The 12,724-nt window shown below is 38.6% G+C and overlaps 1 protein-coding gene across 1 annotated transcript in view; it reads right to left on the reverse strand.

Annotated features, from left to right (window-relative positions):
• Positions 1-2,622: 2,622 nt before the first annotated feature.
• The window catches only part of MMP16 (matrix metallopeptidase 16), a 203,704-nt gene continuing 193,602 nt past the window's right edge, over positions 2,623-12,724 (reverse strand). The window contains exons 8-10 of the mRNA XM_044294185.1: positions 11,882-12,032; positions 7,807-7,922; positions 2,623-5,286 (exon numbers count right to left, since the gene is read on the reverse strand). Coding sequence (XP_044150120.1) covers positions 4,952-5,286; positions 7,807-7,922; positions 11,882-12,032 — 602 coding nt within the window. The 3' untranslated portion in view covers positions 2,623-4,951. The remainder of the gene's footprint in view (positions 5,287-7,806; positions 7,923-11,881; positions 12,033-12,724) is intronic.

A 12,724-nucleotide genomic window follows, 5' to 3' on the forward strand; every position in this document is an offset into this window, starting at 1 on the left:
TTGGGAAAGGGGGTGATTTATACTTTTTATTTAATAACAACTATTTCCTCCCCTTAGGGGCCAGAACTTGGGATCTTTTAATCCCTTGTCCTAGTCACCCTAATAGATCTCTATCAGGGTGAATAGGACCTCATACTCTCCCTACTGCTCTGTGCATAGTGCACACAGCAGCAGAGAGCCGACTATGGTAGCGTCCAGGCTTACACTGCTGGAGCTCCGATCAGAAGCTGCCACTGCCACCAATGAAGAGGAGGTGAGGGGACCCTGTGGTCACTGCCACCAATGAAGAGGGGACCCTGTGGCCACTGCCACCAATGATTTTAATACTGGGGGGGGGAGGTTGAGGGGGTGGGTCGCACTGTGCCACCAATGATTTTAATGGGGTGGAGGGTTGAGGGGGGCGCACTGCACCACCAATGATAATTACCCCTTAATACAGGAGGCAGGTACTGGCAGGAGTGCCGCACATGAGGGGTTAACTGCCGCTGATCGCAGCTCCCTGTGAGAGGCAGGGTGTCGGCTAATGCGATTCTGCTGCCAGCACCTGCCTCCTGTATTATGTATTAAAGACCACCTTATATGGGTCAGGACTTTCAGTATTAGGCTACACAGAGCGGCACCCAGAGATGTCCCTGCACTTACTATTATTCCTGGGCGCCGCTCCGTTCTTCTGCTGTGCCCCCATTACTGTCTCCTGCTCCGTATGCTAATTACTATCAGAGCAATGGGAAGGCGACATCAGCTTCTATAGCAGGCGTTCCTTCTCCCTGCGCTAAAATTGGACAGCGCTACAGCCAGCGGCAGCAGCAGCACAGGGGGAGGGGAGAACTGCTTCCTTCTCTCCTGTGCTGCCGAGAGAACATCATGTTCAGAGATACTAGACTGCGCAACCCAGTATCGAAAAATGGAAATGCACAAAAGTATCGATTGGGTATTGAAATTTCGATACCCGCAACAACCCTAGTCCCATGTTCATATGTGCCCGCATTACTGGGAAAAATGATGTTTTAATATATGCAAGTGAGCCTCTAGGAGCAACGAGGGAGTTGCTGTTACACCTAGAAGCTCTGCTCTCTCTGCGACCACAGTGTCCTCTCCACTTTGATTGACAGGGCCAGGCGTGATGACCGTAACTGCCTGGTGGCAATGACAGTCAAAGTGCAGAGGGTGCAGCAATTGTAGAGAGAGAGCAGAGCCTCTAGTAGTAATGGCAATGTTACTAGAGGCTCATTTGCATATATCAAAAACATATTTTTCTCAGCAATGCGGGCACATATGAACATGAGACCAACACAGAAGCTTCCAGCTACCAAGCGCACATGTAACAGGTCATCCAGTTCTATAGATACAAATCTGCTGATAGATGCCCATTAACTGGCCCAAATAGTATCCATATCTTCTCAGCCACTGCTACTTCAGCCCACTCTGACCAACCACCACCACCGAGTCTGCTGCCAAACCTGTGTATTCCCTATGGCTGGAGCACATAGTACTCTATCCTCACCAAGGACATGGGCACATGCCAGGTAAACCAGTAACCACGTTAGTGTTCAAGTGTAAGACTTCTGCCAATAAATGCCCCATATCTCAACCACTTTGGCATTGATAAGATGGCACGGGGCAGTAAGATATTGGCATTACTTTGAGTAGCAGTTAGGCTCTAAGATATGAAATGTGATATAATCTGGTATATGGAGGTCATGCTATATAACTATTAGAAACTGTAATGGGTTTCTAAAACTGATAGAGCAATCTATTCTCACTGTGGAGGAGTTCCAGCGGATTTTTAAACGTGCATCCTGGGATTTCCAAATCCACTTTTCAAAAAAAATACAAAACTTAATTACATTTCTGATATAACCCATTTTATCACACGGTCTATTTACTTTACTTTATATACATGTATCTCTATCATGACACTATTCCAAAATATTTAGTCATATACTGTACTCCTTTTAATAGGCAATGATCTGAGCAAAGTAGTGGGAGCAATGTTTTATATCATGTATTGTGCAAATTTGACAGTTTACTTTTTTTTACTATTATATACTTTGCTAACAATACTTTGCTCCCAAAGTATAGTCATACCTAAAACTGTCAGAAATATTGATATAAAATACATAAATCAATTTTAAAGGGGGTTTCCCACCACTCTGATGGTACATCAATAGCACATCAATAGCAACCTTACAGCCCCTTGCCTTTTCCCTAATGCAACTCCACTCCCATTCCAGCACAACCCAGTGCTAGAATTAGGCTGCACAGTTATTAGTGTTGTTTGGTCAGAAAAACTGAGTTAGGCTACTATTACACTAGCATTTTTTGCGGATCGTCATGGATACAAACGCATGCATCCATCATGAACGGATCCAGTTGTATGATGTCTTATATAGCCATGACGGATCCGTCATAAACACCATTGAAAGTCAATGGGGGACGGATACAGTTTTCTATTGTGTCAGAGAAAACGGATCCGTCCCCATTGACTTAATTGGGTGTCAGGACGGATCCGTCTTGCTTTGCACCCCATCGCGGACAGAGAAACGCTGCTTGCAGAGTTATTTTGTCCGCGATGGGAGCGCAACCAAATGGAACTGAATGCATTTTGGCGCATTCTGTTTCGTTCAGTAGTTTGTCCCGATTGACAATGAATGAGGAAGCCTTTTCAATTCCGCTATTGAGATCCTATGACAGATCTCAATAGCGGAATTGAAAACGCTGGTGTGAAAGTAGCCTTAACTACAACATTGACAGCAATGTGCTATCAATATGTGTGGTGGGAAAGCTTTATTAACATACTGTTGCAAAAAAGAGGTGCAATTGTTCATACACATTGTGGGACAGTAATGGGGTCTCTCCTAACCCCTAATTGAAGTACAGTTTGTTTGCCACTACTTTACTTGCCATAAATATTTCTCTACGAAATGTGCGTGATGCAATTCTGAAGGTGGGTAAAAATAGAGTAGAAAGGTCGCCGTAAGCCTATGGTTGTCTCCACTAAGTAACATTTCAGGGATGGGGCAGCAATACAATGTGCTACATACTGTATGCCCACATACACATTTGTGTGCAAATTATTCCACCTAGTCATATACATATTTTTTTTTATATTCAAGTACAGGTACTCTTGAATAAAAAAAAAAATGCTATCTTGAAATGTGAATATATGCGCACACCCTATGTCTTATAAATTTACTAGACAAACCTAATTTATAAATGGTCATTCATTTACAACTTGCATTCGCCATACATCTTAAGTATACGTTTCTCTTGCTTAACATACGCTAAAGGTCGGAGGGCACAAAGAGCTCTGTCTTACACGGCAAGCTTTTTTATAAAACGACAAAGTTTAAGTCATGACAGTCGACAGGACATGATTTGGGATAAAGGCATACTGTTTCCACAGATGCTGACTTTAGGATGAAGCCAGCTGACCACACTACAACTGCATTCACTACACCCTTCATGTTTATAGCATAGAGCTTGTAAAAAGCATAATACTGCAAAAAGCAGCTGTAATAACTTCCATAGAGACGTCACTCACTGACTTTCCTCTAGGAACACAAAAAAAAAATTACATAAAAAGGACCTAATGCTGGAGATTAGATGTTCAGATAAATGTAATACGTTTGACAAGAAGAAAATGATTTGGTGGTGCTCCTCCTACTCTGCTGAGGTTCCATCACCTCCTTGCCCTTGGAAAACTATAGTAAACATGCAATGCAATTTAGATCTCCCCCTGGTATTGACAGTACTTGTGACCAGATTGAAACATGTAAGGCAATTCAGAATTCTGTGCAACAGTTTTGCTCCACAGCCTTGTCCTACCTACCACTGGTTATAACAAATTCTATCTCCATTTCTATATCTATATCCTTCTTTATATCTTTACCCTCTACAATAAAATACAATTTAGAATCTTTCCAGAGTGGACATTATTTTATCCAAATGCCAAGTTCTTTAAAGTTTTCTTAAACTCTTATTTAGTTATTGTGCACGTTCATATCATTCAACCGACAAACAAGCCCAGTCCATTGGAATTTAAGAATGAGTTACAGAGTCATAACCATTGTTGCATTTTTTGTCACAGGACTGCCATTTTGCCACAGCCTATAGCAATGCACTTTGGAGACGTTCCACTTCCCACCAAGGTTCCAAATGATTGTTCCTGTCAGACCTAGTAAGTGCCTTAGGCAGTTAATCAAATGTTATGATGTGAAAATAAAAAAAAAATAAAGCAAAAAAGTTTTAGTTCAGTACATTAATGACTAAAAATGTGTTCAAAACATTTTGGACAAAGCTCAGAAAAAGTTGTATAAAACACAAAATGAATGTATCATTAAGGCTGTTACTGTATTGCAGATAATTTGGCCCCTTGTTTGTTGGAAAAAAAAAAGTCTGTCCAAACAGTCTCAAGGTCCCTCAGCATATTGTTCTCCCACAAATTCAGTTGTGGGCATCTAGCCATAGCAGACAGAGAATCAATCCTCTTTGGAAACAAAGCTGTTTTGGGTCTTCACAGTCTCTTGAAGGTTCATTTTGGGTGATTCTTCTGTTATTTGATGCTTGCAAATTGCAGCAATAAAACTTTTCAAAGAGGATCTGCAGTATTGAAAACTAGATTAATTTGAAAGCAAAATTAATTATTTCAGGATTTATTCTACCTCCTTGATGTCATTTCTGGACACAAAGTTTGCATCCAAAGTGCAGAGGAAAGGCCTAAAACTGAATGACAAAGAAATACAAAAACTGGAGGAACGGTAGAAACTGTATTTCATGGAAGCTCCCCAGATGATTGAATCCCCACTCAAGTGCAGGACACAAAACCTCTTGGATTTAAAGATCAGCGATATGACCCTGGCCCGCAGATGCCTGTGTCACGCTAGGGAACAGCATAATAGCTCTGATGTATCTCGAATAACCTCAAATTTCTACAATAAGAAACCCTACATCACACCCACTCTTGCATAGAGCGTTTACAGTACAGTATGTGGCGGGGTGTTCCTTTCCTTTTGAATTGAAAAACGGTGTAAACCAAGACAAGGAGGCACAGGGCCAGAATACAAGGGATTACAATAGCTATGGCTTTCACAGTGCTGGCTGTGTTGTCGAGCTTCATGACAATGTCTACATCGTCTTGAGTACTGGTTTGATCTTTATCTCGGTCAACTGAAGTCTCACATCCCATGTAATCTTTAAGAATTGACCGTGGGTATCCGGGTTCTACTTTCAGTCTCTGATTGTGGAATTTCCAGTATTCTTTGCCTTTATAGAAGAAAGTGAAGCCTGAAGAGATATAAAAATTTACATTTTAGCCTGCATTCTGTTTTGGTTTCCAAAACACCATATTATACTTTACATATACTGTAACTCATATAACTTATAACTGCTGTACCAATGTGTGTCTGCATTGCCACTGTTCCAAATGAAAAAGAAAAAGAAATCAAGAAGCACTACAACATGTTACAAGATATGTATGCATTAAATGGATTGCCCAACCGGTAATTATTTTTTTTAAAGACTTATATATACATATACTGATACCAATCCAGCACTTTTTGGGCCCCTGTCAGGCTCTACTTCCTCGTCTCTCTCGAAAAAGGAAATGTTACTACTCAGTCAATCTTTAGCTGAAGCGGTGACCTGCCTCAGCCAGTGGCTGATCCGTCACATTTCCATGTCGAGAAGTACCATGAAATAAAGACTGGTTGGAACTCGGGAGATGTTGAACTAGAAACACTGGGAATCGGTGTATTTTAAGGTAAGGACGAGACAGAGTTAATTATCATTATCAGTACAACTCATTAAGTGAGAATATACAGTCAAGGGAGGACTGGAAACTTAAAGTGGCCCTGGAAAGAAAAGACAAAGTGGCCCATGTTGTAGGCCTAACCAAGTTAACAGAAGGCAAGGTAACACAAGTAGGCAGGGCCTGGAATACTGTAGTGCAGCACAAAATAACACCCAACAGAACTAAATACCATACAGCAGCACAAATTACTGCCTCCCTTACTACATATACTTACTAGTATTAAACTGTATCACCGTTCTGAGGATAGATATACTGTTGAGTTCAGGAGGGCACCTGCGGCTAATGGCCAGGTGCATAAGTACCTGATGCTCCTAGCATTAAATAATACTGAGAGCATCAAATCATTTCGTACCCAGCCTTGAGGAGCACTCGGGCGGGTTCCTGGGCATTGGACCACTGGGATATTTCCCTTTAGGGTCTATGGCCGGTCCGAACAGTCCAAACAGATATCCTTCATGTTGAATTCTCTATTGTTATCCAGACTACACATTTCTGGGTGTTCACTCAACCCTTCTTCAGATCACGGTGTCATCCATAATACACACAAACATTATTAAATATGGCCGCTTGAAGGATTCTGTCTGTGTTAAACATTTCATAATGACCTGAAAGGATGTATCAGCATAACAAGTTTTGCAGTACAACAATACAAGATAAGAATAATAATAGGTAACGCTGTCTTTGTTGTTACCATTATACCATTAATACCCTGTTCCCCTTTTTGTATCCTTTTCTTATTTTGAGGTTATTTGACCACTCAAGTTTGCACATTGATTTCACCAGGTCGGCAGATATCCTGGACATCGGTGGGTCTGGACGCCGGTCAGTGGGACATTTAAATGTATCATCTTATCAGTGAACCATCCTACTACAGGTATATATATATATTTTTTTTTTTAACCAGCCCCAACTTATCTACAAGCCCTACTTTTTTGTTTTACATGAGCATCCGTCTTTTGTACCCCCTGATGAACCGGATACTTTTCTTCAGGGCTAACCAGGGTAATCCAGGATAGGTATGAGGACAGGGGGTTACCACCATCAGGTGATACCTCTGGGCTGAGGATTAATCAGGAATATAATAGGGATAGTACTGTCCCTGTAACTATTGATATCCTCTGGTGTACCTAATCCTGGACCCTTTTCCATCCTATTTAGGGTATATGTTTATTGGTTGACCAGTGTAGGTCATTTTAAATGTATCAATAAAATCAATAGTTTTAAGGGTTCTTTAGTTTATTATTATATTGATTTGCACATTGATTTCACCAGTGCCTGTTTATGCAAAGTCTCTCAACTACAACTACATGTAGCACCTTTCAACATATTGTGTCTCAGGTTGAGAAACCTTTTCAGGTGAAAGTTTAACCTTCTGGTCAAGCATTTTCAACATTTTGTCCAAATACAGATGCCTTTTTCATTAAATGCTCCCTATTCTTAATCGTTTTTAATATTTTTTTTCCCTGAAAGCCAATGGGGCAATGTATGCAAATATATCTTATTCTTTTGCATACGCTTGCATACATTTTTGGCATACTCTTGTATGCCAGTTGCAGCTACATTCTTGTGTTTGCAATTAGTTTCCTATTAGTTATAATCTATAGGTATAATTCTAATAATTGCATCAATCAGGTCATGTTCTATCTATGTTCAAATCTAAAAGAAAAAAATAGCTCTGCCATATTGTTCGGTAGACCAAATTACAGACTGAGAAAAGGCACAAAAGCATTTGTAATGTTTCTCAAATTATTCCTAGGAGCTAAGATTTGATGTCTTGTAATGATCGTTCTTAAAAGTGCTTGCTCTTTTTCTTCCATAGAATCAATAGAAGTTAGTTATCTTACGAAGGCCTACGGTGATTTACATGGATCTGCTCTTGTTAATGTGAACCCTTTATGTTTAGCCATGCTTGTAGATGTAACAGTCAGTATTACGGTAAAGTTTATGTGATGTACAATATATTGCAAGGTAAACTATCTAATAGCTCTACATACCATTCTCCTTGTCGACAAAAGCCCCTTCAGGTGCTTCTGGTATTCCTTTCCATATTGTAATTGATTTGGGGTAACCAGGATCCATAACTCTCATTTCTTCATTATATCTCCAGTACCTGAAACAAACCACCTCTCTTTAGATCCATGCTTCTATAGAGTATCAGAGGGTCAGTGGTTTTAAAACGTTGCCTTCAAAACATTTAAACCTAAAGTTCAATGAATAATACAAAAACTGTTTTATTAGGCAATCATATTTGATTATCAAATCTGAATGTGGTGTTCATCCACATCACTATTTTTGGAATAGTGTACCCCATTGTACACCCTGTAGGTGTCATTGCTGACAGCACTTTCAGATGATAAAATGCATTATAGGCAGCTATAACAAAGGAGACACAAGATGACCATGAAAAACATTCTAGTAGCTACATAATTATTCCTTTACAGTAAAAATGTGACTACCTCTCGTCTCAATCTAATGCCATCAGTAGTGTTTTTACATGGTGAACCGTCCTTTTTGGTTTAATTAATGGCAAGACACACGAATGTCAAGCCTAAAACTCTTCCAAATATTTGAGCTATAAATGTTGTGAACTTAACTTGGTTGTCATATTGAGTTAATGATATTGGATGTCATTGGCTTTCAATGATCACAGTAGGAGGCATTAAAGGGATTGTGCCATAAACTACTTTTCGCTGAATTTTGCTCAATTTCGTTCAATTACTCTAGCTCCCATTCCTCCTTGGATTTTTTTCATTTACTTTATTTGCCGTTTTCTCTTACCCCCCCATGCTTGGATTTTACTTCCTGGTTTGTTGTGTGTCTGCTGTCCCATCATACCTTAGGGCAGTGAGATGTGTCCTGACATTAACAGGACATCTGACAGTATGACCGCACTTTGTTCTTACCAATGGCACTTCCTATGTCCTACATTAGAGGGCTTCAATGCAGGATGTAATCTACAGCAACTGAATATCCAAACTGATTTGCCAAATGCTGCAGTGGTAGGCCAAAAACTTTACAAAAAGAAAGTGATACAACAGTGATATCTGTCGGGCAGGATACAGTTATATTAGTGGCTCAACAATATTGAAGTCACACTGCAATCTACTAAAGCACAGGATCCTCAGCCAAGTAGACAAAACCAATAAAAGTAGAAATATCTGCCATATTTGAGAAAAGTGGTGAAAAAGCTACCCTTCAACAATTTCAATGGAGTTATCATTGAGAATTATCTCAGAAGGCAGAAGTAAGCTGAAATTCTGAGACAGATCCACCGTTCCAGCAAGCCGGGACACTGATGAGTTGAAGTGTTCTTTGAAGCCTCCTGTGATACCATACACTATTTTTGGAAAGTGCGTGATTGCTGAGTATGATAATTAGAACTAAAGAATGATTATCTTCACCATAATGACTCTTCAAAATTAATCAACAACTACATAGATAGCTACTTCATATGCCAATAAATGCTTATTACTTTCAATAGAAATTAAATCAAGGCATCTGGGTAATGCATGGAACAACTTGATTTAATGAAGAGATTTATTATTATCTTGTCCCATATGTCTTTCTTGGACTGCCACTTGAAATGCCTTACCACACACCGATTACATCGGTTTGGGAATTATCTGTAAATAGAGCATTAATAGCCTTTAAACTGTGGAAATATGCAGACAATGATGCACTCTATAACATGAGTTTTAGGTAAAAGTCTGCTCCACATTATAATGTTAATCTTGTTATTACCTCAATGGAACCGTTTCTGTAATCCGTGAAAAAATGACATTTACTGAAGAATATTAAGCCTCGGCATTCATTATACCAACAGTTCACCTAAAAAGTTTAGCTATATAATGTGGCATAAAGTTTGTTCTATATATATTTATTAGAGTATATATATCTTGACTATTATTCATCATATTAATCATGATATTAATCATCATATCTTCATAGGTATGATATCTCCTCATCCTAATTACTGACATCATTAATTAAAGAGGTTGTCCAGAGTTAGAAAAACATGGCTGCTTCTCACCTGTCCACAGGTTGTGTGCAGTTTGGCAGCTTCACCCCAATCCTGGACAACACCTTTAAGCATAGTAAAATTGGGTACTATTGGCATTTTTGACAATATATTATACTCATTGCCAAAATCAAGACTGAGATCATCCTCTCCAAAATCAATGGAAAAAAAAGTGGCATCAGGTTTGTTTTCCCACATTTTGGTGCCTATTTTTCATCTTCCTTTTCACTCCTACGTAGCTCCTCTGTCAAAATAAAGCTTCAAAGCTACACAAAACATTATATTAGTGGAATTGGCCCTAGACCAACCACATTGCAACGGCAACCTTCACAATCAATTACTATACTTACAGCTACCTTGCTGATACTGCACAAATCGCCAATAGTGGTCTTTTTGTTTCACTCTTGCATCCCAGAACTGGCATCAGTATTGTTGCTCTTTCTGAACACAATTGAAAATATGTGGCTTTTCAATTATCGAGGAAGGATGGCAGTCATTGAAATAAACCAGACATGAGAAGCAAAGTAGTAAGGAAAGCATGACAAAGGCAAACACAGCATATATCCGTCCCAGTCACTGTCATCAGTGTTTGACCTTTGTGGGTAGAGCTCTTGGTTTTACATTACATGTGGTCCTTCTTAGAACTTTCTAATGAAATGTATATGCCATCACCATTCAGAAAAGTATTTGACGTTTTTTAAGGAATGTGTTTTTTTTTGTCAAAAACTCACTGTGGGAACACCATTTTTTTTATACCATGATGACTAGCAACATGAATATTGGTCTATGTCTCTCCTTTATACAATAATATATTTACTATTTTTCTTATTGGGTGTCTTGTCTTCATCATGAAACCACCATTTTAACAAAATTCATATATTTTACTATTGCTTTGTTATCTTATCATTAGTATTCTTCAAAAACTAGTGGTGGTAAAGCACAGTAAACGAAGGTAGGCCAAACCCGCTTTCTTGAAGGAACCGGTCAACAATCTAATCCAGTCAAAAATTTACCATGAAAAAGATCTGTTATATTTAGATATGCCTGAATCTTTGTTCTCAAGAGAGGCGCCATCAGAGACCAACAGCTATTGAAGATGTGTGGCCACCTTCAGGGTTTGTCTCAGTTTGAGCTTTACTACAAACATAATTAGTATGTTTAGTAAGTATAGTAAAATAATACTAAAGTCTGCACCTACTGTAAAACATAATCCCACCTAAACATCTCCTTATGCTCCACATCTACTCTCTACAGAATAGACTCTTCCAAAGTCTGCCAGACAGTTTTTAGTTTTCATTAAATATAAGTATAATGGTTCCTCATCAGATTCATAGCTTTTACATCTGGACTAAACACCCTTGTGCTTTTCTTGTTGCTTATTCAGTCGCTGTGTATTTCTTTAATACCTTTTTCTAGAAAAGAACTAAACACAAATTCATTCACACCATAATTTACTTCACTCAGTTTTGAAAAGAATTGGCAATATGAAAGAACATGGACTATTTTAGAACATAATGAAAAATGTCCCTCGCGGGTGTAAAATAATCGCATAGCTGAATAACATTAATGCTTTCCAAATACCAGAATATATTAACGACAGGAAGAATTTGCTGAGCAACATCTTTAAATCTAGCACACATTTTTTAATTTCCAATACTTCTTCTCCAAACCAGAGGATCCTGTTTAATATTTTGCAGGAAAGAAATTATATCATATTTTATTCTGACATAGTTAATAGATTAAATGTTCAAATAATAAAAAAAAAAGGATAAAACTCTCCTGTGCCTGTCAAATTGCCTTCCAATGCGTTCCCTTAATTTAAATCATTTTCTATCAGCAGCTGCCCGCTACCATATAAGCTCTATCGCCTCAGGCTAAATACAGGACAAATTATTTTTCCGGCATTAAAATCTCATTGGTAAAATGTAATGGCTGAAAATACTGAAAGTGGACCCTCTTTCAGTTTATCAAATCACCTTAAAAACATGCTCCAACTTTTTGGCTTGGTGTGATTATTCTGCAAATAAATTCTTCTTACTATTTTTACGTACCTGTCACCTTTGAAAAAATAGGTCTTCCCGACGTCTTCCCACCAAACTGCAGTGTCTATCCCATGAGGTGGAATACCGTGTCCTAAATGTATCAAGTCGTGAGGATAACCAGGTTGTAATGTTGTATCTTTAAATACCCAGTATTTGTTACCTATAAAATGGAAAAAACAATTGAAACATTGGAGTCCATTGTGAGTCTGTAGGCACCAGCAGCTCTGCCAATTATTTTTGGAAGGCCTCTGTAGCTTGATTGACTGTTGAAAATTACATCATTATCAACTGCAATGTAAGCAATTTCCTAATAACTCCTTCTAAATAAGTGATCTCCAACCAATGGATCTCTAGGTATTGAAAATGTTCAACTCCCAACATGGTTGCACAGCCTCTAACTGTCAAGGCATATTGCGAATCTCAATTTCCTAAGACTTGGACAGCTAAAGGTTCGAGATTGCTATAAGCTATCCAACCTATAAAGCCTTGCTCCATGGAAAAAATGGGGATTTATCACAAAGGGAAATTTAAAAGTCCATTTTTGTAGGAGTCTCCATTGTTGTAATTTGTGCCACATTTACCAAATGTCACACAAATTTTGATAAATTTGGTGCATCTTTCTGTCTAACATTTCTGTCTTGAGATATTACCTCCCTTTCACAGGTCTAGGATTGAGACAATTTTTGCATTGTTGTAAAAGGTTTTCGTTGTCTTAAATCAGTTTGACAAAAATTAACCAAGCCGACTTTCCTTTCTACTTTTCAAAACTGGAGTGAGTGGTGTAGAAATGCAAAATGTTGCAAATAAGGCCAAAAAATTGCAAAGCAATTTGAAACTTTTTGAGGCTGAAAT

The sequence above is a fragment of the Bufo gargarizans genome, chromosome 5, assembly GCF_014858855.1.
Source record: "Bufo gargarizans isolate SCDJY-AF-19 chromosome 5, ASM1485885v1, whole genome shotgun sequence".
NCBI lineage: Eukaryota > Metazoa > Chordata > Amphibia > Anura > Bufonidae > Bufo > Bufo gargarizans.